General features: G+C 39.3%; 1 protein-coding gene across 17 annotated transcripts in view; it reads left to right on the forward strand.

The window, feature by feature from the left end:
• The window catches only part of LOC143375392 (CUGBP Elav-like family member 1-A), a 628,399-nt gene that overhangs the window by 235,905 nt on the left and 366,151 nt on the right, over positions 1-26,343 (forward strand). For 15 of the 17 annotated variants that reach the window (XR_013086888.1, XM_076824485.1, XM_076824419.1 and 12 more), the window contains one exon: positions 13,431-13,539. The exons of 1 other annotated variant lie outside the window; for it this stretch is intronic. Coding sequence is in view for 15 of the 16 variants with exons in the window: in XM_076824485.1 (XP_076680600.1) it covers positions 13,431-13,539 (109 nt within the window). In the remaining variant the exon portion in view is untranslated. Of the gene's footprint in view, positions 1-12,458; positions 12,684-13,430; positions 13,540-26,343 lie in introns of those variants that run through there. One more of the 17 variants, XM_076824553.1, reaches the window with a different exon arrangement.

Raw genomic sequence — 26,343 nt, forward strand, 5'->3', positions numbered from 1 at the left:
ATAAAAGAATAGTCCCTGAAAAAGATTACTGCAATCGGACCTCAGGTAAGGATGCCAGACTAGGCCTTATCGGCACCCTTCCCGTTCTCCGATTGCAATGAACTTTTTCAGGGATTATTCTTCTATCAAAGGCACCGTTCTAGGGGGCGAGAGTAAAGAAATACAAACAAAATTTCAACGCGTATTAATAAGGACTACCCTACTGTTACAAGGTGGCAGTAGGTAATGCAAGCTTCAGCTTTCCGTCTTTCATGTAGGACGCTGTGGCGGGAACGAGGGTAGCTATTTCAAGCACAACACTAATCTGGTCTTTTTTAAATGAAGCAGCATGAAAATTCAGAAGAATTCATAGTCATTTTGTCTGATGCTTGTGCGAAGCAGTGGCATAGAAATTTGAATTTGAATCGGAAAGTTTATATTAGTCGCATTCTGATTAACGTCTAATCTGCTAATATCATTTTAGGCATAATTCGGCCGAAAGCCAAAGCATTGAGATTCCTTAGGAGATTAATTTTTGGAGAAATGTTCGCTGGTCTTAGCTACTCCCGCCGCTAATCGTCTGATCACGGTCTCAAGGCTTCTTTTACGCGCAAGCACGAGAGTTCCGTGTACGCAGGTGTTGCGTACGGAAAGCTTTAGCAACGCAAAAAAAGCAATTCTTTGGAAATATTAATCTCCAGCTTCATGAAAGTACAATTTACACCGCGGGACGGTATAAATCTTCTTTTTCATTACGCTTTTAGCCTTTCCCGCGGGCAAAGCTAGCTCCCCGCCCTTAAAATACAGCGGCAGGTCCGTTTCAATGCGTAATGAGTACCGAAGCAATAAATACCGACTACAATGGATAGTAATTAGAGTGTATTTTAATAAAGGAACAATTAAGAAAGTGGGTCGCGTGCAAGGTAAGGTGGGAGGGGGGGGAGGGGCGGCGAAGTGGTCCACAATTTATGCTGCAAAGGAGGAGGAATAGCATGCAGAGGTGGAAAAAAGGTGGGAGTTTTACACGGGGGCTTTCATTACCTATCTTCAGCAGTATAATAGCGGCTCCTTTAATTAGATGTGCAGCACGATGCTTTTGTCCCCGGAAAGAGGAGTAGAAAGGAGGGACAGGTCGGAAGACGAGGAAGGGTGATTCCTTCCCGACAGCTTCAGCTTGGCCAATGAACCAGCGCGCCTGAAACGGAGAAAACATCCTGTACCGTTGAATCATTCACACCATCCTGAGGTGATTATAGTTCCCGTCGATCATTACCAAACTTTTCAATGATATTTCTAGGAGGGCGATCTCTAGTTCCAGAGATCTACTCCGGTCCGTTGAGATCATTTCGCGCAGCGTGTTCTGTGTTAAGGGTGAAGGACCTAACACCCCTAGCGTAGTGTTGCTGGACTATCCCAAGAAAATAGTGGCCCCGCGTGAAAAGCGAGGGAACGAACCGAAACGAGAGAAAAACGCAAAGAATGGAAATCCCAGCGCCGAGACGAAGGCAAAAACAGGGGAGAAAGGAGTATCGAGCGGAAAAGAAAACATTTGAATAGAGGTGTCCTCCGTTCATTGTACTTTCCAGACCCCTCCGAGGATACTTCGATAGCAGCAGTCTCGCCGTAAATTAAGACAGAAGGGATTGAAAGCTTAATTGCATGCAACTCGACCCTCCATGTCCTCCTCTCGCCCTGGCCACCCGTCTTTCTTGCTTATCCTTCCTGTAGCCTATCTGGGCCGAGTCAACTGAATACTTAGCACAGCCTGGAATGGCTGAACCGATAGACACACCGGCGGGATGCAAAGGAAAATAGAGACCGGAGGGATTGGAAAGTGTAGATCGATGAGAGAATTCGATGGAGTTCGATAGGAAGTGAAAGGGGAAGGAACGAGCAGAGAGGATAACGCAAGTACGTAATCAGAATGAAACCAGAATTATGCAGATGCCGGATATCCTATGTAAGAGCCAGGTAGTCGAGTATTCTTCGCGGAGCAGGGCTCTTTAGCCAATAGACATCTGGGATTTCCTGAATTGAATGTAAATTACCTTTTGCTCTGTTCACGAAACGGCGCGGCGATCTATCGCCGAGCTTCTTCAAATAAGGCCGCTTCTCCTGTTATCTCGTTTCACTTCCTCGGTTCTATCCTATCGTCGCTATTGCAAAGATAGGAAGCCCATGAATTCCCGGGAGAAAAGCAGATATTTGGGACCGAAGAAGGGATAGAAGGGAAAAAGGGAAAGGAGGCCGAAGATACGCGATATGAAGATTTAGGTTAAAGGTGACTTCAGCAACCTTGGAAGCTTTCGTTGAAGATAGTCTCTGCCTTGTTAAACCAGAACGCGACACTATTAACAGATTGCTGCTATGCCTGCACTTTGTAAGGTCTGGAATAGAATATCGTGATCCCATTTACTTGATGCATGAAATGACGCGCGACTAAACATAGCGATTGTGATATACATACACATACATATGACTGCCGATGTAACGGATTGATGGGGTGTAATTACACGATAATGGGATGCTGGGACGTTTTTCATTGAAGCATCGAGTAATTTGTCATTGAGCAATTTTGTATTGGCAGGGAACAATAGGGATTGCAGATGGAGTTGATGGGATTAATTACGCAGGCTGTTCCGCTGACTTCGTTGCGGGGAATTTTCAGAGTACCTATGCGTGGACTGCATGCACGGAAAAGTTGCCATTCATCTTGTGAGAGTGAAGATGGGTGCAACACCTTATTTTTCGCAATAATATAGAGACTTCTGATGAACTTCTAAGGACGCGAAACGCATTTGATTGTGAGTTATTCAGTGCCAATCGCCTACAGGTAGCTTCATTTCCATGATTTTCCATATCGTATCCGGCAGAATTTCCTGCGAACTGAGATACTTGGAGCATTTATAGTCTACATTGCTGCCGCCTGAGCTTTCTAGCTATAAAACATGTGTTTTTAGATAAGTGACCTGATATTTTCCCAGCCTTCGAGTTAGTTACACGTAGGATTCGTTGGCTTACTAATACTGGCGCATGTGGTTTACTGTTATTATTTATTTAAAGTGCTGTTTCATTCCTAATCTGGGTCTAGTGTAGGTTCAGTCTAAATCTAAATCGCTTCCAGTCTAATCTCTATCATTGATTATTTATTGATCGTCAAATAAGCCATGGACTATATAAATCCAGCTATACTTCTCAATAAGTTGAAGCATCCAACTAACTTCCATCCCATTATAACATCATGACGGATGAAAAGGAAACCTAGTCAGTGTCGCCTAATACAAGAAGTAGCAAAAATGCAATATACACGCACATATAAGCCCGACCATATTCAAAGTCTTAATAAGGGGCCTGCTATTAGCGTTGATCAGAAATCAAAACGTAACGGTGACATTAGTCATTGCCCCGATAGGTGGAGAATTTCCAAGCGCAACCTCCTCCATCCCGCGGCGAATAATACGATCGTTCCGTCCCCTGGATCGCCAGAACCCACGACTTGATCGATGTTCACAAATGACAAGCAGTTTCATGCTTACCGCGTTTGCATACCTGACAAATTAATTGGTAAACACCGAGCGTACGGGTTACTCGTATTTGCGCAAGCTATACGCCACGTTCCGCGTGTTACGTTCATTATTACTTGAACCTGTCATTTCGCCCCCCTCAGCATCCCCTACATCGAGCATCACGCCTGGCCAGACCTGGCAAACCTGCCTTTCCCCGTGCGTATCAGAAAGACCCAGGGCTTGGATCAGAAATGTTCAGGTGGCCGTTAGTAATATGTCCGCAGCGACGATCAAACGCAAACAGAACTTGCAGTATTGTTCATTGTTTGGCTACGTTACGTGCTGATATGCTACCGTGCTCGTACCGTCCGCTCAGACCTAGTTCCGAAACGATCGACGACGAATCAACGTCATTCCTCGATCGAATGTGTTTTCAGGATAGCGAAATATATGCACATATTTGGTTTACTATTAGGGGATGTTGCAGCCCTTTTCCTGTTTCTTCTGCGTTTGTCACGAAAAAAGGGTAGATGTACAAAAGAGACACGGCATCAGAGTTGGGCATTAGTCGAATAAATTTTTATTCGACTACAGTTTTATTCGAATGAACTCGAATAAAAATTTCGAATAAGGTGAAGTCATTCGAGAATAACGAATAAATTTTTAGTCGTTATTCGTTATTCGAAGGACCGCCGTGGCGACTAAGCGACACGAATAAGTGGGGGCAGAACCCGAGCCGCACAGGCTCGGGCCCCGTCGCCCTTGGCAACGGGCCGGGCCGAGGGGGTTATCATGAGGCAAGGGGAACACTTTTCGAGTGTACCTACTCGAGCCGAAGCGGCTTATTCGTGACGCTTTGTCGCTACGGCGATCCTTCAAATAATGAATAACGAGGAAGGTATAACGATTAAAAATTTAGTCGACTAAAAATATAGTCGACTAAAAATTTATTCGTTATTCTCGAATAACTTGACTGTATTTGAAATTTTTATTCGAAGGTTAGTCGAAAAACAATTTAGTCGAATAATGCCCAACTCTGCACGGTATGAATGGGATATAGGAAAAAGGTGTGGTATTTTAATTGAGAAATAGTTGAAATTATATCTTATGCTTGAAAATAAATGCAGATGCCAGGCAGCAAGTGAGGCAGTCGTTGATACATACAGTGAATCACGAAAGTATTCGAACGGTCGCTATTAAAATTGTAAACAATAAAATTATACATGTTAGACTTCAGTTCTGAAAGTAATGTTGTAACTACATAAGACACAAGTATCGAGATTATATATACCAGATTTGTAATGAATCGGGTAATATTTGTAGAAGTTATGAAACAGTTATTGCAAAGATGTACTGAAACAGGGTCACAAAAGTATTCATTATTTTATTTTATATTAATATTTATTTTGGCTACCTTTGGCTCTAATTTCGCTTTTCACACGTTGTCGCATGCTGTGCACTAGTTTTTCTGTTATTTTAGATTCGATAGAATCTTTTGTTTTAGTACGTCTTTCGAAGTTATGTTGTACTTTTTTAATGTCCGGAGTTTATGGGGGTGTATGTAACCCATACGGTGTTACCAAGCTAAGTCATGGGTGTAACGAGTGGAATTATTGTTTGTATATCAAGTCAACAAACCACTCGCAACATCTCCAGAAAAACATTTCCAGATGCAAAGAAAACTAAATCTAAGCCTACCTTATGTAAACAATTTAAGTTATGTAAACATATTTAAGTGGATGCCTACAGTGGATGTTGAATGTTATAAAACAATTTTAAAATAAAGAACCCTTTGGAAATAAGAGAGTCATGTTTCAGTGCCAAAAGGTTCTTTGTAAATGTAACAAATTAATAAAAAATGTTTTGTAAAATGTTGTGTTAAACTTTTTAACATAATATCACATTCTAACAGAAATAATGTATACTTATTTTTCTTGTGTTTACTTTTCTTTTTTTATTATCTGATAAGGGTAGAGAAAGTTTTTAACTTTAAAAATGTTGCCCTGAAAGATTTCTTAAATGTCAGAGAGAACTCTCTGGTTTTCACGTCGCAAACTGTAACTATTAATATACTACCTACATCTGTAAATAATATGTACATGTTTCCACGTTACGTACACATCACAAAATACTGTAATTATTACACGTTTGAACAGGTAAATTGTCGTTTTCAAAGAATTGATTTCACCGTAAAAGAATTAAATAAATGCACGGGTACGTGCAAAATTCAGGTTTATGAAAGCTTCCAACGGCAATTTAAAATTGATATATTTTTTTAAATTCCAAATTAAATTTTGCTGGAATTACTTAAATGCAAATTAATGATTCCTTGCAATGTTAACGATCATTCTCTGCATATTTCAATATTCGCGCTAACTGATTGGAAAATACTATTGAAAAAATATAATATTGAAGGCATTCATGGAACCTGTTGAAACGTTACAAATTTTCAATCAAATTTTGCACACAGACAAAATAGCGGTCGATAACATGTAATGAATTTCCTTCGCAAACTTGAACATTTGTATGCTGCAGATAAATTCACCGTGGAATTAATCATTGGAGCCAATATTTGTCGAAACGTTACAGATTTATTTTTGGCACCAGACTCGTATTTTATTAATCAAAAGTCAGTGACAGATTTTGGAGGGGAGGGGGGGCGGGGGCGCGCGCCCCTCCCTCAAGGAAAAAATACTTATATTAATTTGCAAAACCACGGTATAATAGACAGGTGTTCTGACTCCTGTTCAGAATGCGTGACTTTTTCGTCCTGGTTCTTATGGCGGCCGCTAGATTCGCGCTCAAGGAGAAAAGGCTGATTTTCGCGCAAAATACGACTAAAAGCTCTACTACCACAATCACTTAAATGCATGTATACATGGATTTCTTATCATCGCGCCTCTCGGGACAATCAAAGGAACCACACAGAAATCGGCACACAAAATCGCTGGGGGTAAAGGTGCTGAGTCGAAACACCTGTCTATTACACCGTATTCTGAACTTTCTTTCGACCACCAATATACATATCGTTAAAAACTATTTAATCAGCTAGAAGCTCAATTAACTAAAAGGAGGTCAAAAGAAACAGCATACATCGCTTTCTTATCGCTACAGTTCTTAAGCATACAAAAAATACTAATGTTTAAAGAAAGTTAAAAATGTTAATTTGAAGAAGAAAAAAACTCTTTCTGGTCTCCATAGTTGCAAAGAATTTTATCGGGCTACTCTGCGCGCCGAATATATAAATTTTCCACGGGATAAATATTAAGGGACGAAGCAGGCACGTCGGTTTGGAAGGGAGCCTCGACGTAAGCAACCCGTAGCCGAGAAACTGGCGGAGCACTCGAGTAATAACGGATATCTGGCTTTTCGTTTCGCGGCAGTGCAAGTAAACCGAGCAACGGATACGAATGAAACTTTCGCCGCCCTCCAAAGCCAATTTAATCTTCGCTTTTCGGGGGCGTTTCTTCCTCTTGTAATAGGTTCGCGCGCTGGCGCAAAAATGCGATGACGCCGCGGCGGAGGAGGAAGAGGGACTGTTCAAAAGAAGAAAACATCCCGGCTGGAATTGAAGATCGTCGGAATTCTGCCTCCCGCTTCTGTCTCTTCTTTCTCATTTACCTAAACGTTCTTTTCTTTGGGCGAAGATGGAACAGCCTTCCAGATATTAACGAATTAGAATTGGCCTTTGACAAAAGGAATATTCACGAATCTCTGGCCTTTCGAAAACAATGAAAAATTTATTGGACTTCTTCTTGCAAGAATAGTAAACAAGAGGGAATGCGACTTTTATCACGCTTTGTATGAAACTAACTTGGACGCTTTTCAGTTTTGCTCCCTCCGACCCTCGGCAACGCTTGTAGCTGAAAGTTTCAACTTTCCGGCGACTGGTTACAAATATAATTTCACTCTTACCTTTTAGTTCTTCCGAAGGGTGTACAAATATGACAATAGAATATACCTTTTTAGCCACCGGCAGAAAATATTTTTGCTGGGAAAGTCGAGGACAAATTTTATTCGAACTCCGTTTTGTCAAGTGTTCCATTATTCCCCACGACTATGAGGAAACGACTCGCTGCAACGTAATAAATACGCAGAAAGACGCAACACAGGCAATCAATTCACGAGTATTAATTTAATGAAACAATATACCATAAATACAGCTTTAAGATCGGTAAATATAAATTGTACTGACAAGGGGACCCTACAGCTGTTTACAACCCCGGGTACTTTAATGAAATTTTAGGGGATGAATCCTGAGAGAGAGAGAAGACCTCTCAGGGAATATCTACCGCAGCAAACGTGTTAAATAATTCCACAATATCAAGATAAAACATGTCTTCGATATTTTTCTTTTTCTTTTCGATCATGAAATATATCTGCATATGTTGCAGCTGTCGACCTATCACGCATTGCCGCCTTATCTTTTCTACGATTTAGCTAAAAAGATTTAAATAATAGCTGAGTTATTTTATTGTTTACTTATTAGTATCTATATATTTTAAATTTAAAATTTCAAGCTAAAGCTTTAAAAATAAAAATTTACCTGGAAATGCAAAATATAAAATAAATTTTATATTTTGCAAATAAATTTTATATTTTGCATTTCCAGGTTAATTTTTATTTTTAATTGCAGTGTTAAATTTTCATTTTGCTTTAGCTATGTGTATACAGAATATTCGGCCATAGTACCAGAGTAAGGGGTATCGTCTACAAAAAGCACTCACCTTGAGTGTTTTCCTCATGTACCAACCGTTCTCCTTTTTCATGTAGAATCACCGACGATACAGCTTGTACATTTAACTTTAACTTTGATTTGCTTGGTAATTCGTGTCTTTGAAATATGCGATATCCTGCATACCGCATAGTTTCCGCGTCAACAAATGATCATTTATCACATTCCAGCACGATTCGCCACTTATAATTAGTTGAAATAGGTAATCGAGTTTCCACAGCGGGTGTTTGTAGCAGTAGAATGGTTGTGTGAACTACGGAAGCACATCGGTACCTATGAACCACGCAGTGAAAGAACATGGTCATAAAACGAAGCTACGCGAGCGCAGAAAAACCGATTCTTCTCCCCTGCCGTAGCCAAGGAACTCGTTTTCACCCTCCGTCATCCGTTTCTCGCTTTCCTTCCTGCTCCGCGACTTTTGAATCCAGCTCCACCGTTCCTGCTGCGCCCTCCTTCCGCCTCTTCTTGCTCCAAAAAGCTTCCTTGCTTACTCGGAAGAGACGATGGCTCGTTTTTGTGCCTCTTAAACTCGGGGCCACGCTTTCCTCATCTTGGTGCTTCAAATGGAATATCAGTTTACGCGCGATACCTCCTCGACGTACATCCTTCAGGCTAGGGGCTCTCGATTGTCCCTGAAGATGAGTGTCCACTCGCGCGAGCTGCTAGGAATTCTTTTACTCGTACGTTCGGTGATATGTAGATGCAGTTAAAGATGGCGCGATGAAGACTGCAAATGTTTTGGCGATACTTTTCAGTTCGAATATTTGTATACGTACATAATTATTTGTTGGGTTACCCGGTAGAGTGAGCAGTAAGTAACTCAATAGAGCAAATGCAGTAGAATCACTTTATTGATACAATGGAGTCAATAGTATTAAATGACGAACATAAGAAATAATAGAATACTGTTCGTGTAAACTGTATAGGATCGCGTGTAGCGTCTACTGCGTCCGGGGAAGAAGTGACTGGGACAACCACGGGCCTCGGTGCTTGACAAGTCCCAAAGAGGCCCAGCGGTGCATAGGGCCATAAATGTGACACCGACAGTGTCCAGGCTTCATTCCTCTGTTTACAGCTCGCATCGCTGTTCTACCGTATGCACCAACATTATTTACTTCTTAAATTGAAATTTTAGGTACTTAATTTAGAATATTTCAAAGCTTAGCGATGCTTTTGTTTCATGCGTAACGGCTACGCGTCGGTTTGGGTCAGCGCTGCCCATTTATATTTACCTAAGATTATCTCTCTATTGTGTTTTTTGGGCCTGATTAGATCATAATAGAAAATAATTTTATTATCTACATGTTTTTTTTTAAGTTTATAAAGTAAAGGTAAATTAGAATACCGGCATTCCAAATTACCTGCACCTTATCGAAAACGATACTTTCTGTCATCTTTCATTTAGACCAAAGTTTCAGTTACTTTTTTTTTATTATTACTGAGAGTTTGAAATGTAAGAGTCCATTAGTTTCCCTACGATATTATGCAGTTTTATTTGTTCCCATCCTCTGTCGTAATTTTTTATTCGTCTTAAACGAACTGATATTCCGAATATACTGCACTTTCTCTACATATTACTAACTTCCCTGTGAATCCATTTCAATATTTCCTCCCGCTACGAATATTTATCTTCTGTAAAAGCTCGGTGACACGCAGCACTGACAAACAAGACAGCAGTGTTTCGACGTAATTACGAGAATGGAGACTGGCGAAGGAGAAGTAATCGTTAACAGTTGTATCGTTCGTTAGGGTAATTCCGTACCCGTCTCTAGAAAATGGTCGGAAATGTTAACAGTTTTTTAAAAGCAAGGCGAAAGGGCAGAGAGACGAGTGTACGCGCGGTAATGTTACCGTGCCACGCTCGTTCTGAAATAAATGAAGTATTAAATTCATTTTCCCTGTCCGTTGTCTGGCTGCGTATTAAAATTTCTGTTCCACCCTCCACCCCCTGGGAAAAAAAGGAGCGAAGAAACGGAGGAGAATCCGTCCTTCGCGTCCACTTATTCTTCCGTTAAAATAATTAAACGCTAACGAGGCGGATGTAGATGCAGATGTAGCATTGTTAATAGGTAAGCCGAGACGGTGTTTTGGTAGCTGTATGTAAAATAAAACAAAGGTAACAAGTTAACAAAAGGAGCGAAATATTCAATTTTAATTATTCGTTATTTTTGTTGCTTGCTTTCCGTGGCACGAGTAATTACGGTTTTGTACACTTCATATTTTTCCAGAAGTTGTATATTTATTATATCTTCATTGCCAATGTGTGGTTATATAACAATTTTTTTGATGAACGTAGGGTGTCTTGTAAATTAGCAATATACATTTTGGATCGTTGGAATCTAGAAAATTTACAACGACTTGTTTATGTCGAAATCTAGTACTTAGGTTAACGTTACGTTAAAATATAGCATTTAGTAATGGTGGAGTCTTTTAAAAACACAAAGAATTTAATAAGAGAGAGAGAGAGAGAAATACTGATAGAAAGGGATAGAGATATGTTTATTTCCGATTTTGCTCCAAGATGGCTGCGGTTATACCGATCACTCCCTAGAGAATCACTAGTATTACAGTATCTCCTCGTTACGGGCTCGGTTTGGTGTACACGATACGGACGTTTCACTTGTTAAAAGTATGAGCGCTACAAATTAAGCTACAATTTTCATAATAACTATTTTTGTCGTTAAACTGACAGTTAACGAGATATTCGGGAAAAGCTATTTTTTCTTAACTTCAACCCTCTATAACATTTTTAGCGGATGTCGGATCGATGGATGGATTTCCACATATTGTTCAAAACGACGAAATGAAGGCCCATGACAAAATGTAGCTTGCTGGGAATTATTCCGTAGACAGATCCTAATTTCACTGGACTAGAGCCATGCTGCCCTCTTTAGTTAAAATGTCCTATCTAACATTTTGAAACAACCGCGAAAACTGAAGTTTTATCGTTTACTTCGTACCGCCCTTATTTTCCTTCATTTAAATTAAAACATGTTGTCATTATTTCGTAACAGCCTAATATAATTTTTTGTAATAGGTGTACCGGTAGGTGATGCATTATTACCGTACCAATTGATTAATTGTTTCAGATAGGATATTATAACCATTTGGAAATAAGTTAGGTTAAGTACATTATACTGTTTATAAATTTTTACGAAGCACGTAGAGTTTTCTAGCTTTGCTTAAAAGGTAAAAGACGCGTGGAACTTCAAACAGTTCAACATATCTCGAAAAATGAAACAATGCTAGATAGGACAGTTTAACTGAGGAGGGCAGCATGGTGGGCCTTGTCGCGCCGTAAAGGCGAAATCCCATGCCGCGGGGCTCGGCGAATATGGCGCGGGGCTCGCCGAACCACGCCGTGAGTATTCACCTTGAGACTAAAGTGATTGTTTATATAGCTCGGAACGCGCGAGATACGAATGCTTTCCCGGACGTGTGAACAGAGAGCACACTTGTTACAGTTTTTCTCAAAGCCATGCAAATACTCGCAGGCAATTCTTTTAAAACACACATACTTATATTCTTGTGTGCCCAGCAATGGCATTATTTAACTTACAGTATGTTCACTAAAAATAAATCACGGTCAAGTATTCTGATACTTTTATTATTGTTCACCTTTCAAGCATTTTTCACCGCAGCCATCGCTGTAAGTTAATAAAGACAAAGAGACTGAATATAAATTTTGGTATATTTTTGTTGCAATAAATTGCATCTCCCTTCAAATTAACGTGACGTAATAAATATGAGCGCACACATTGTATATTTTAAAATGCCTTGAATGTATTATTCTTTTAATTTATCCATCGGTACACGAAAGTTGACATTCTCCAAGGTTACTGTTTTATTTTAATTTAAACACCGCGTTAGGTTTGATTTCCACCAACATTATCAACTTAGCAAAAGTGACTAACATTCTCCCTGTCGAATCAAAAGAAAATCATTGCTTCGGATACGTAATTAAGTAATATCATTGAGAATTAAAAATAGCTGCCGAAAACGAAGGAATGCGGAATACACGTTTCACTTACTTACACCAAAAAAGTATCGGGGCACTAGTTAGTTTTTGTAAGTATACATTCCATTTCGTACATCCGAGATTTGTTTACAGTGCCAGGCTCCTCAAAGTGTTCACAGGAAGACACAAGGAATCCCTGATTGTTGTGTTTTCCTTCTATGAATAGGCACCGTGTTGAGTCTCAAGGACTTCCTGTTTGCCTTTCGCAGGATAATGTGTCCCAGTATCACTTTGGACAGTGAGCAACACGGTCACGATTCGAATTAAATTCACCGTTCGCGTTGGGTCTCTTGATCTTCAATTTACGATAATAGTCTTATTGTATTATCCTCTTTTACGCGTGCGTATTACCTTTTTTTATTCCTTTTTTATAGTGTGCCAACTATATTCACGTAGAGCCAGTTCTCAAGATCCCAGATCGAGAATATTCGTCAACTGATTCGTGGTGAGAAAATAGAATGTATTCTCTGGCAGTCGCCACTTGGAGACCACCCCTTGCTAAATAAAAAAATGAAAAATTAATTAAACGAGTATAATAATTTGGTAATTAAATTTTTCGTGTCATTGTGGAAGTAGCTGTTTATTGAAGGAGAGAAACAGTACAGTGCGGTCATGTATGTTTTAAATTGGAAATTTTATTTGCATTTTCAATTCTATTTTGCAAATTCTAGTAATTTCGTAGTAATGTTTTTGATTCTATTTTCAATATGAGATCACTATTTTCGTAGTGAGATCGAGGTTCTATGTGTATTTCGTTCTAAATAAAAAAATATATTTGATAGCAACAGTAATAATAAATCATGTGATTTTGTACTTTCAACAAGTATTTTTTCATATGGAATTGTACACAAAGGACGGTTCATATTATTACAATTGCTAAGCTCGCGACATTTTGAGACTTTAATTTTCGTAAAATTGCGGGGGGTAGCTTGAAAGAAACCTAAATGGCCTCCTGTACTTCGAATCTGTAAACTTTTGTTAATTATATGCAAACGATTGTTAGTATTAGCAAGAGGAAGGTACGCTTCCCTGAAAAATCTTACTTTTCGTACTCTATTAAAGGAGAAATAATTGTTTTATCATTCTGTATAGCAATTAAACATCACTAAATTATTAATACACTCACGTTTCTGCTTTGTATTTTCATAAAAATAACATTATTAAGCGGCATAAAATTTCGTATCGATTGCAGCCGATCGTTACAGCAGAATGCAGCAACAGAAATTGCTACTCGACTATAAATTGTTCAGCAGTCCGACACTTCAGTTCGACAACAACAACAATGTGCAACTGGCTGAATGGTAAGCAGACAGAAAGATTTAATAACAATACCGAAGTTTAATGAAATTTATTACATTATTCTTGATGAGCAGGCAGTTAATTTATTACAACGTTATTAAATATTTATGACCTATCGAAACATGTATTTTAAATTTTAATGTGTCCTACATAAAGATATTAATTGAGAAATGTAGATTGTACAGTTCGTTTAAAGAACGTTTCTCAGTAAATTAAGAACGCCTTATAGCCTGAAAAAATTGTTTACCTACTTTAAACACGAACTACTTAGTGTTGTAATACGAAATTATGGTTTGGAACTTTTGTTACGTTTACGCATCAGAAGCAATTGACAATTGTCAATATTTCTTCGTGATCTCATTTTACAATAAATCTTTGAAGCGAACAAGTTCTGACTTAATAAATTTATTTAAATGCAATGTTTGCTTTACATAGGTATCAGATCTCAGGACATTAAATAGTCAATCCGCGATGAAATATAAGATGCATAATTTTTCTTTAGCGACGAGACAATTGAATACAACAAATATGCTGCAAAATTTGGATTTTCGCGCCTTTCAGTCTATAATCATGCGTAGCAACTTTCTACTTTTCTCGTTAAGTCACTCCCCTTAATATAAACGTAGTTACAAAAATATTTATTTGGTTTAAAACAGTTTCCAAACATCAAATAATCTTTCGGTGCTCGCAGTTTCATCTAGGTACTTTTTCACTTCTTTGTGAAAATTAAGGTTGATAATACAGGCCAAATGTTAATATTTTCCTAAGCATTTGCGAGGTACTTATAGTACGTAATTTCAGTTTTACGCGATCAGAAGTGCAAAATATCTCGGAATAGAAGTGCAAAATATTTCGGATAATAAAAATAGTAATTTCGAACCAATCAGGAAGAAAACATTGCTTGCTTCGCAATACAGTAGTGATAGCAGCAATAAATACAATTTAAATTTGTTTTTAGGGAAAGCCGGGACAAAGTGAACCTCGGGGTAAAATGAGCTTTCTTAATCTATTCTTTAACAGTAGAATATATTTACAAATTTTGGTGACGTAATAAATGTGTGTAATACTACAATGCTAATTATGCACATTCAGATATCGAAAAATGGAAATTCATTTAAAAAATTAAAAATGAAGTTTTGAAGACTTGCAAGTGGTTTTCTTTTCAGTTTAGCTGTTTGGATAAATGAGTCTTAAATGTGTTATTTTAACTCCAAATTTTTTCTGCGTGTTTATCACAAGCTTATAAACATACATGTACACGCGTTTGAGAAAATATTAATCCTAACATTATTGAATAATTAATTTTCCACAGAGTACACATTCGGGGCAAAGTGACCGGGGTAAACTGAGCTGCAAAGAAAAGATGCGCGAGTGATGTGCGCAATAACCTAACCTGTCAGCTAGCTGGGTAACCACGCGGCGTGATGGAACAGAATCTACCCCCAAAAAAATGAAAAATCTGCCACAGTTTTTGACAACCACGGTTCAAAAAAACCAGAAACTGACGTGCTACACACGTCATCCTAGCGCAAGGGGTTAATAATTACCTATATCCTTAATTAAAACTTGTATTTTATATCAGCTCACTTTACCCGAAATGGTAGCTCACTTTACCCCATATATGGGGTAAAGTTGTCTGGGTTAGGGTCGTTTTGGCATTTTCTTTTTAAGTTGAATTTTAATATATTTTAAGTTTATTTTAAGTATTGCTCTTTGTCATTTGTCAATAGTAATGTTCAAATTATATTATAAATCTATTTCCACACATTTTTATTGAAAGGGAAAAATTTTATTCGACTTCAAACTTTTTTCCCGTCACTTTGCCCCGGTCTCCCCTATGTTCGTTTGTTACGTATTTTGTGGTGACGTTCATAAAATACGTTTTGACTACATGGTAGGACTTTTCTTTTACACGTTTCTTCTGTAATAACAGACTCCATTCACGTAGTAAAAAACCACGTACAAAAACAATGCGAAACGTACCTATCTGTTGCGTAAATCGAAGCACAGGTGAAATTATATACGAGTTGTACGTGCCTAAATGTTTGTATTGTTAACGGTAACATTAACATAATTACAACCATAAATTTAATTAAATCAAGCTTTATAATACTCATTTAAAGTATTTACTGCAAACAACTAAATTTATTAAACAATTTGAGACACTTACAAAGCGTCTGACACACACTGGGTACTTTTTTACTATTTTATGATTAACGAAATGCATGTATAATGGCATTATTGTACAAATATACACTGATTGTCTGAGAACGCTGGAATATTTTGAATGTAATTATTGAAAATATAAAAAAGTTGTTCCTACAGTTACTTGGTATCGCACAATTATCTTTTAAGTGCATTGTTTTAATTTCAAACAGATGTCAAAGAAAACGTGACATAGTTTTGGTATTAAAAAAGTATTCAGATATATTTTAAAAATTAATTAATGTTCGTTACACTCTTTACCAAGTTATGAACTGTTCGATGCTTTGTAAGAAAGGACTCCTTATCATTTTTACAGGTTTCCCTGTAATATTCCTCCAATATGAAGGTACATACATACAACTTTTAAAATCGCATAACTTTTTTAAAATTCGCCCAAACGGCATGAGGTTTTCTTGAGAAGCCAGAAGGATTAGTTTGCTAACAAGGGAACACCGCGAACCCGGACTCACCGATTGGAACGCAACTCTGTGGGTTTTTAGAGTGACTCAAAACAAGAACAACGGTGTCTTTCATTTAGGCCCTATCGCCATTTAACGGGGTGAAAACTAACCTCAAAGTCAAATTGGCACTTCCACTTTTTCGCGTGTAACTCTCAAAGTACAACAGACAGAAAAAAATGTTTCAAACAAAAGTTTAATGGCGTAATAAGCGCTACAAACTTCCGTTAACAAAATTTTGGAAAGATTTTTATTCATCAATTACATATATGTTTTTAACTCTTTTCAAAATTTTGTTAACAGGAGTTTGTAGCGCTTATTGCACCATTAAACTTTTGTTTGCAACATTTTTTTCTGTCCGTTGTACTTTGAAAGTTATACGCGAGCAGGTGGAAGTGCCAATTTAACTTTGAGGTTAGTTTCCATCCCCTTAAAGGGCGATAGGGCCTAATGAAAGACACCGTTGCTCTTGTTTTGAGTCACTCTAAAAATCCACAAAGTTGCGTTCCAATCAGTGAGTCCGGGTTCGCGGTGTTCCCTTGTAAGTGACGTGTTTCGTCGTGTTGAAACAAATGCAATTGTTCGGAATAGCAAAAAAATAGTAAAGGTTTTTTTAAACTTTTTTTTGAGAGCCTGTAATGAAAATTCATAAAACCCGTTTTTTTTTTCAAAACGTCGAAACACGTCACTTAGCAAACTAATCCTTCTAGCTTCTCAAAAAACCTCATGTCGTTTGGGCCAAATGTAAAAAAGTTATGCGACCTTAAATTTGTAAACTTTCTTTCGTCCGCCACTGTATGTTAAAGGCGATATGTCGTCGTGACACTATTACTAAACCTGACCACGAATTAAATATCTGAATGAGGAGAAACATGTAAATAGCTCATATTCTAGGTATAGTTTCACGAACCAAGAAAATGATTGAATACAAAATGATACAATGAATTCATTTATATCTCTAAAATTTGTCAATAGTTAAGTCAACGGATTTAAAAGTACCGCGATATTGAAATATTCGTCACAACATCTTGCTGTACGTTAAACAAACATCTTAAATTGGAGTAGCCGGGCTGAGTTAAGACAATGAAGTAAATAAAATGTACGTAACGAGCTGCAGTCGCGACTTTATGGAACTTTCTCCTCACCAGGGCTCGATTTGAGAATCGATTATACGGCCGGCTTTCCCGCTCAGCTTTTTTTCTCTGTGCTCAGCTCTTTTTAATTGGTTGCCTCTCCAAGCAGTGTCTCCGCAGCCAATTAGTGCCCTGCGTAAAGTGCCTCAGTCTTCTTTCGCGATTAACGATTCTTTTGCTTTGAATTCACCACGACCGCACCCACCACCTGCGAGAATCATGCTCTTTATTTTGAATAAGTAAGGCGAAATAACAGTTAGGAATCTAAAGGATTATTTCTTTGTTCAATGAATTTTTACATACAATATACTTACGTATATAGTAGGGCGGAGCGATACTATATAGGCGAAAATTGAAATTTGAATTTTCAGTTGGCCTGGGTGCGGGATAGTTGTCTTTTGATTAACCAAACACAACTGTAAAAAAAATTTGGAAAAATATTCATATCTGCAGGTTCCTTTTTCTCCTAAAAATGATCATATAATCATATAACACAACTGTAAAAAAATTTGGAAAAATATTCATGTTTTCAGGTTCCTTTTTCTCCTAAAAATGATCATATAATCATATAATCATATAACACAACTGTAAAATAATTTTAGAAAAATATTCATGTCTTCAGGTTCCTTTTTTCCTAAAAATGATCATATAATCACATAATAATATAATCATTTTTAGGAGAAAAAGGAACCTGTAGACATGAATATTTTTCCAAAAAATGTTTACAGTTGTGTTTGGTTAATCAAAAGACAACTATTCCACACCCAGGCCAACTGAAAATTCAAATTTAAGTTTCCCGCTCCGCCCTAATATATAGTATCTCCCTGACAACGTTGACTCACAGAATTTGTAGAGACTTGGAAACATTGCACTTTAAAATTTTTTATTAATAACCTGTGCAAAATTATTTAAAAATGTATTCTTACTAATATAACCCATTATTTTGTCAATAAAATATTCGATATACGTATCACTCCTCTGCCTCTACCTTGAATACATAAATGTTACATTATTTCTGTAGAAATAATTCTACACTCTTCCAGATCTTGGTGACAAATACTTTGACTAACAAATTTTGCAGAGAGTTATCTCGCAAAATTCACGAGTTCAATTTTCAATTACTGTACGGATAAAATGAATCATCCATTAATCTTTTAGTGAACAATATAAGTGAATTCCTAAATGATATGGCGATATAACAATGTGGTATGCAGTGTGTGTAATATGTTCTAAAAGTCACTACGTGTTTCGGTAAAATCGTAGTTCATTCTACTCGGTTCCCAATTTTAATTGATGAAAATGATTTATCGTCTAGCCAAACTATGTGCAGTACGAAAAGCTTGATGAAGCTTCAAAAGACATAGACTGCCTGATATGAAATAAATAATAATGAGGTAGACTATGAGTAATAAGCACATAAAAATCACTTTTTTTTCTAAATGTCGGCAGAAATCGAATGTCTGGAAACGTTATCACATATTACTAAGTATTTGCCACTTTATACCTTTATTTTCCACTTTATGCTCTCCAAAATCGCGTCGTTAAAGAATTTCGCGCCACCGAGCTTCGAACGATTCACAGCTTCTCTCGTTTTTTTCCCTGTCTGCTCCTTCATTTCTCTGTTTCGAGCTGACTGAAGATACGATAGCTTATGCAGTTAATGAAGTTCCTCTCTCCGTCAAGAAGGGTCGCTAAAGCTACGCATGTTGTGAGGTCCATCGATTGAAACAGTAAATGAAAATATACAAGAGAGAGAAATTACCACTCTACTTTAATATACAATCGTTCTTGGAGCCAAATGTTTAAAGGATTAATTAGGAAAAAATAAAAAATCAGAAGGAAGTTTAAGAAAAGAAGCAATTTACTATTAAAAAATATATAGGTGAATAAGTTTTATATATTGTCTCTACGCAGGAGACTCCATTTTCTACATTGCAATCCAAATTTTAAGCAGCTAACGTGGTCGTCAGGAAATAAATGTTCTTTTGTCTGATATTTTATTACAAAACGCAGGTTGTGTAAAGCTCAAATAAAATGTTGAACTAATCTTCATGAGCCTGTTTCTAAAGAGAACATTTTTTTATTTCACACTTGATTGATCTTGGACTGCAATGATTTATCGACACCTTTAATCGCGAATTTGAAAAAAAAATGGAAAAAATATAGAACAGGGATATTCAATTTCAAGATTAATATAATTGCGTCTTTTATAGTCTGTGGCACAAAGAGTTCTGTGATACCTTTTGATGGTTAATTATAAAGCGATTGAAACAGAATTTAGCATAATGATTAAATATGATATCGCGACACATGACAATTAACGATACCTGCACCCCCGCCGCATTGATCGCACAGCCAGGGTTGAGGCTAATATTCGGTGTTTAATTGGTTAATTAACGCGCACGGCGAATGCAATGCCCTCTACGTTAACGAACTTCATGCCCGCCACCATGAAGTAAAGAGCGGAGATATGATATCAGTACGGATTATCTCTTATTTAACACCATTGTGTCTAGCCGGGTCGAAGGGTGATAACGAATCAGTTCCTATCCCGACAACGATCCAGAGAGGGGCAGGAACAAAATTGAACAATGGTGCTCCGGGCACCGTGAAGATCCAGTAATTGAATTACACCCCCATAACAGCTTATCGCAACCTACCTTTCAACGATCTCGCTCTTGGAAAACAACTTTCACTCATACATCTCTCTTATGTCGCCTTCTTCCCGTTTTTCACGAAATAATTAGTTCGTTTACATAACTTACTTGCTACGTTCGACACGCGGAAGGTGGAAATCAAATTCCTGCCTTCTGCACAGCGCTGAATTTGAAACCGTGCTATACTTATCTCGAGGACACATTACCGCAGAGTAGAGGATCACGGTTCCCGAAGAAAAGGGGAAAATAATGTTTTTTTTTCAAATTATTCTAACGGGACATTCGATCACGTAACAATGTGGATTTATTCGCTGTAATTGCAAAGTATTCCACTCACATAATCCGTCTGAACTCTATTTATCTAAATTTATACAAGTGGATAGCGACAACACTTTAATACCACCAACAGCTTCAATAATGATGAAACGAAAATGGTTGCCCTAAGGAATCAATCTACCCAATCTGAAAATACTCGGGAATACGATAAAAAAAATTAATACAAGTGACCAGAGATAAAGCAGTAAGAGGCAATTAGCCTGCTCGCGCGCGCCAACGAAGCCCAACGGTACAATGGTAAAAATAATCCTCTCGGAGATAAAGTTTTCAACTCCCGCCTCGAGCAATAATGCCTCGGGGGGGTTAAACTGTTCTCGACTGTATTCTTACTGCGGCACATTTCGCAGGCCCGTAGCGGCAGACCCTAAAACTGCGATTTCGTGGTGAAACGCTCTGAGCGGTGTACACCGTCGGCGTGTTAGATGGCGCGAGGTCGAGGGTGCAAAGCCGAGGGGTGTGCTAAACGGCTGATTCGGGAATAATCTCCAACTATCTCAAATTGCCACGCCACTTGGCCACACGCGTGCTTTTTAATTGGCGAATATACACTTTTCTTCGTCACTACCTTGCAGCCGGTTAGCATATGCCTTTGTTTCTAATTATAAGCATACTAAACTAACTAAAAATAACACTAACGAAGCACGAAGATATTTTGGTGTAGTTTGTTTTGTAATTGAATGCGAGCAAGCAATATCGTGGTAGTTTCTTGCGCTACGAGAACTACACGTGTACCAAACAGTTTGTGTAAAGTGTACAATGTCTTTGTTGATTTTTATGTATAGTTCATTCTCTATTATTTCATATTAGATTAATGCGTGACATGTGAGATCCTTTAATTATTTTATGTATGCATTGTATACATACATTAACCCATTCCCTATTTATCCACTGTGACGTCCCGGCCCCATCGCATGGGTCACGCCGGTTAGTTTCCGCCGGCGCCGCTAGAGGTCTACTCTTCTCGCAAGTCCAATTGTCAACTCTCGTTCCCATATATACAAGTTCCAAGTTATTTCCTCTTACAAGGGAAGATCCCGAACCCGAAAATTCCAAAAATTCTGAAGCTTTGCGAATACGTAGGCGATGATTTCCTCCCGATTGCAGCGAATTTTTTTGTTTGCTGCCCAAATTCTCTCTAAGAGGGTGTAATTGACCGCTGAAAATCCCCGGGTTATATTTTCCGATTTTATGTCATAACTCCGTGAACTGTAAAATAATTTGTTCACCAAATGATAGATCTAATTGAATAAAGTAACTTTTGTCCTGAAACTTTTTTTTCTTTCTCTTACAGTTCGCGAGTTATAACACAAAATCGGAAAATAGCCAATTTTTCAGGATTTAATTTCACCCCCTTCGAGTGAATTTGGGCAGCAAACAAAAATTTCGCTGTAATCAGGAGGAAATCGCCTACGTATTCACAAAGTTTCAGAATTTTTGAAATTTTCGGGATCTTCCCTTGTTAGTCCCCGTGTGTCTAGAGCAGGGGCCGTCAGCTATATTCCCTTACTGCGATAGCAGAGGTCCAATGCAGGATGCTGATAATAAATATTCCGATTATCTTCCACTGGCGCAGGAGCAAGGCCGACAAAAGGGTCGCATTCACACACCTGGATTTTCTTTACCAGCAGAGCCCGATTCAAATACTCACTGGCAATCCCCAAACGAAACCGCGACGATTTCCGTCGCCTTAGCTTTAAAAAGTATGTATTGGTGGCTGTCCATCAACGACATTCACTTACCGGAGCTTAAGGCACGCCCACTAAGGCGTAAGGCATTTATAAAAACTGTTAGTACACTAAGGAAGGTATACTTAACCGCGCCCTCCTGTATATACTATATTGTTACCTAATTGTTAAGTCCTAGGCTAGTTAATTTATTTCTTAGTATAGTTTTAAGAGCGGTTCATGGGTTTTTCTTGCTGCCTTCCTTCTGGTTAGGCACTACTTTTTTCTCTAGATTAAGAACTCACACGACTATGTGATACTGAATGCGCAATACGTCTTTGTTCTGTTAACACCAAAGGTACAACACCAAAGATTCTTTAATCCACGATTGTATAACTAAGAGCTTCCAATTCGAGGAACAATTAGTTATCCACCCTCTTGATTGTCTGGCAGTTTTGTATACATGTTTTTAGTGCCAAAAACTCTTTGTAGATTGTACTGTAGTCTATTAATAAACAATGTTTAAAAAAAAAAAAAAAATGGGCCGTCAGCTATAGCCCTACTGATGAGTCTGGTTGACGGTCCCAAGACGAAACACGGCGCATCTTCTTTTCCTCCTCGATCTTTAATGCCAATCCACCTGCCCCGCACAGTACCTACTCCAAAAAGCGTGACCGGCCCGAGGGATTACGGTTACACCGGAGCTGACGGGGCAAGATCCCTCTTTACGTTCCGGAATCAAAATCACTAATCACCAACTCGGTTTCGGACGCAACATACACCATATACCATGTGAAACGTTGACACATTGAAAATAGGCCGTCATAAAATGTTGTTACTCCCCGATCACAGAATATGAAAAGGGTCGTGGTCACAGCTCTTACAAGTAGAGTGAATTTATGAAATCCAAAGCGAAGGACATGTATTCGCACAGCCCGTATAGAAAATGTATCTTAACTTTGGTGTCCAAAGCAAATATTTTCACATCCACACATATTCTACTCGAGCAGATGACGATGAATTCAAATGAAACCAATACGCTCAAACCGAACGTGCTGGCTGTTCAGAAATGGATGCCAATATTTCGACCAACCAGCTGAGCTCTCTACTTTAACCCCCCTACACTCTTCACGCAATAATGATACACAATTTATCAAAATCATCGAACTTGCAGCGTATGGGTTGGCTACAAGCCCCGACGCAATCAAAGTTAGGATTGCACGTACCCATACTTTAATCCCCCTCATAACCACTCGCGCCACTTTCCGCGCGATAACGATAAACAACTCGCAGGGATTTTCAATTAGCGGCACCGTCGGTCAAGTGCGATTCCCTGGGCGGATCCACTCGAAAATGGACGAGAAAGTCGGTCGGGCTGCGTTGAAAACAAAGAGGGGGATTCCGTGCTCCGGCACGAACGAGAAAAGATCCGATGGACATTCGAAACGCTGCCGATCGAAGGGTCGATAATCGCAGGGAGCTCGTTCGCGGGAGCGATACGCCTGGCGGCGTCCAATTACCGATCGGTAATTGGGGCAGAATTTCTGCTGAGCTTAAATTTGCGCGCCGCGCCGCTGTCCAGCGGCCCCTCTCGGTCACTCGCCTAGCACCGCCTCGCTGCTCTTCGTTAATTAAACCGATTAAGCCCGCGATCCCGAAGATGAGATCTTCCCCTTTTTACCGCGCTCGCCAACCCCCACGGCTCTCCTCTGGAAACGCGCTCCGTTTCCTCCTTAATCACTGATCAACTTACCGCTAACTGGGGGGATCTTGCGCACGCAAACGATCGGTACCTTTACCAGTTATTGGCAGTGCAAGAAAATGTGACTTCTTTTCGAAAGGAATGAAATGTACAGGGTATCCGACTACAAGGAGTGATTCGACTGGCCAAAATAAGATGAAAATCGGGAATGACGAAATTGCGGTTGTGGCTTCCTTGCCGAGTTTTATTGTTGAAAATACGCGTAATAAGCGTAGCGATGTGCGGGTGTAGGAAATTACGGGTACCCGAGCCTCGGACCTGGTCGGGTAGCGATCGGGACGAGTGGGGCCGGAATCCCCAAAGTTTATTGACTCATAAATATATTCGGATACCCGTTATTTCCGTACCTACCCGATTTTCAATTCGGGATCCGAGGTTCAGTTCAGAGCATAATTCTTTCGTCTGGTGACAGTTATGTTTCCTTCACTCGAATTTAAAATAAAACAATATTGTTTCACACGTTATATTGTGTAATATTATCCTTGCTTGTTGAGCGTCAGCTCCCCGTCGGACCACCAAGGACGTACAAGGGTGCCTTGTATTTCGAAACGTCATTTGGCAGACACTTGGTCTGTCAGTCCGCACCTCGTAGACCTGGGCCTGTCGGATTTATAGGTCCTCGTATCGACAGTAAAGTCTGTTAGCCCAAGTCAGGGTCGAGGGTCCCAGGATATCAGGTACAATAAACAGACGGCCCCGCCTCAACCAGCTCACTTATTAGTTTGATACTACTCCTAAACCGTTTTCCGCCAATAGGATAACGATTCCTACCACTGCGTTAGTAAAACTCCACCCCTAAAGGGAATCTTCGAATTTGCCTTTTAGCCAGCGAGAGAGTCCCAAGTCAGTCCAAATTTATACCTAACACAGATTCATTACATTCTTATACGCGCTCAGTCCCAGTAGAACTCAGCAAACCATTAAAGGGATTCAGTTCATAGTCAAATCTTTGTTAACTGTTAATCACCATAGCCACGTTTGTTAAAGTTCTGTTTAAATACAAGTCACAGTGCTATTGTTCATATGTGCGGTGTCTTAATTCTTCAAAATGAACCTCCTACATCATCCTTCTCCAGTAAATTCTTGTGGTCGTAGAACACCACAGAGAAAGTGACTTTGCGCCGTCGGAAATTTACGCCCTCCAGAAAAAGGCGACGCATCAGCTCACAACATTGCTTAAAACTTCTTACATCTGACCACACTGCACAATCACAGCTTAAACGTTCAAGTACAAGACTAGACGGAAAAATTCTCTTCTGAAATAACGAGTACTTACCCACGAGTAATTCTATGTGCGAACAAACTTTCGGGATCCTGACCCGAACCCGAAAAAATTCGCGTCCCGAGCCCGCAATATCGGGTACCCGCACACCCCTACCATCTGATTCAAGGAAGTTAAACTACTGCCGGCGAACGTTAGCCAAGTCAGGCACGGCGAAGGTAGGGCCGTAGCCACCTACAAACACCCACTTATGTACCTCGTAGTCGAAGCGATGGCATATGACGCCACGCGTCAAGTGGGTCTTTCTGGGTGGCTACGGCACTGCTCTCGCTATGCCTCACCTGGCTAACGTAGCACTCGTAGCAGTAGTCTAAGTCCCTCGCGTTAGACGCTTTTTACGCGTATTTTCAACAATTAATAATTCGGAAAGGAAGCCGCAAACGCAATTTCATCATTCGTGATTTTCGCCTTGTTTTGGCCTGTAGAATCATCCCCTGGAAAGATGCTCACCTGCAGTCGAACACCCTGTATACTGTGTCGTGTCTACCCGGCAAGGGTCAAAGTTGATAACACCCTTAAGCATCGTCCCTTAAGTTAAGACCCCATGGACATATTTGGCATACTTTTTTAGACGTTTAGCACTGTCAGGGCTTGGGGTGTGCAGGAACGCGACGAAATAAGTGCCGCCCTGTAATAGGCGACAAAGAACATATTTAGCGGTTTGCAGTGTTTGTACCTTGTACCCGCAGGGGTGTCGCATTACACACCACTCGAGTGACTCTCAGGTGTGCTTCTACAGCTCTGCAAGGTATAGTATATTTTCACTTGAGCGCCCAACCACACGTAGGGCGCAGTCCTGTAAATTTACAACTCCCACATCAGATGTAATAAATAGTAAATTTTCAACGGATTTAGCGAACTCATATACGCAGCTAGGATCGAAGATGATAGCGCTCTTGAGTTCTGGGCGAAACCCAAGAATGCGTTTAACGCAGATTTTGGACACGGGTACTTTAAAACCCTGGACGCACCGAGGTGTTTTAGATTTAAAGGGCCCTTTCACTCAGGACGGCGTTTACCCCCGAAGTATCGCTTTACAGATCACTCGAGTAAACCTCAAGCAGTTCGTTATATCTGCTCTACCAACTATGCTAGTTTATTCCATAGAGACTGTAAAGGAGGACGCCAACTTCGAGTCGGACATCGACGGACATATTGTATTAACATTTCGAGTACCGCAAGCTTCTGACAAAGGACACTATCGAGTTGTCCAGTGTCGCTTTTTTGTTCCGCTTGAAACATGTTCTTAAGCACACAAATCTAAAGCACACGTATTTTTTTATTTTTGCTCAATCGCAACTTTAAGGGG

This window comes from Andrena cerasifolii, chromosome 1 (genome assembly GCF_050908995.1).
Source record: "Andrena cerasifolii isolate SP2316 chromosome 1, iyAndCera1_principal, whole genome shotgun sequence".
Lineage (NCBI taxonomy): Eukaryota > Metazoa > Arthropoda > Insecta > Hymenoptera > Andrenidae > Andrena > Andrena cerasifolii.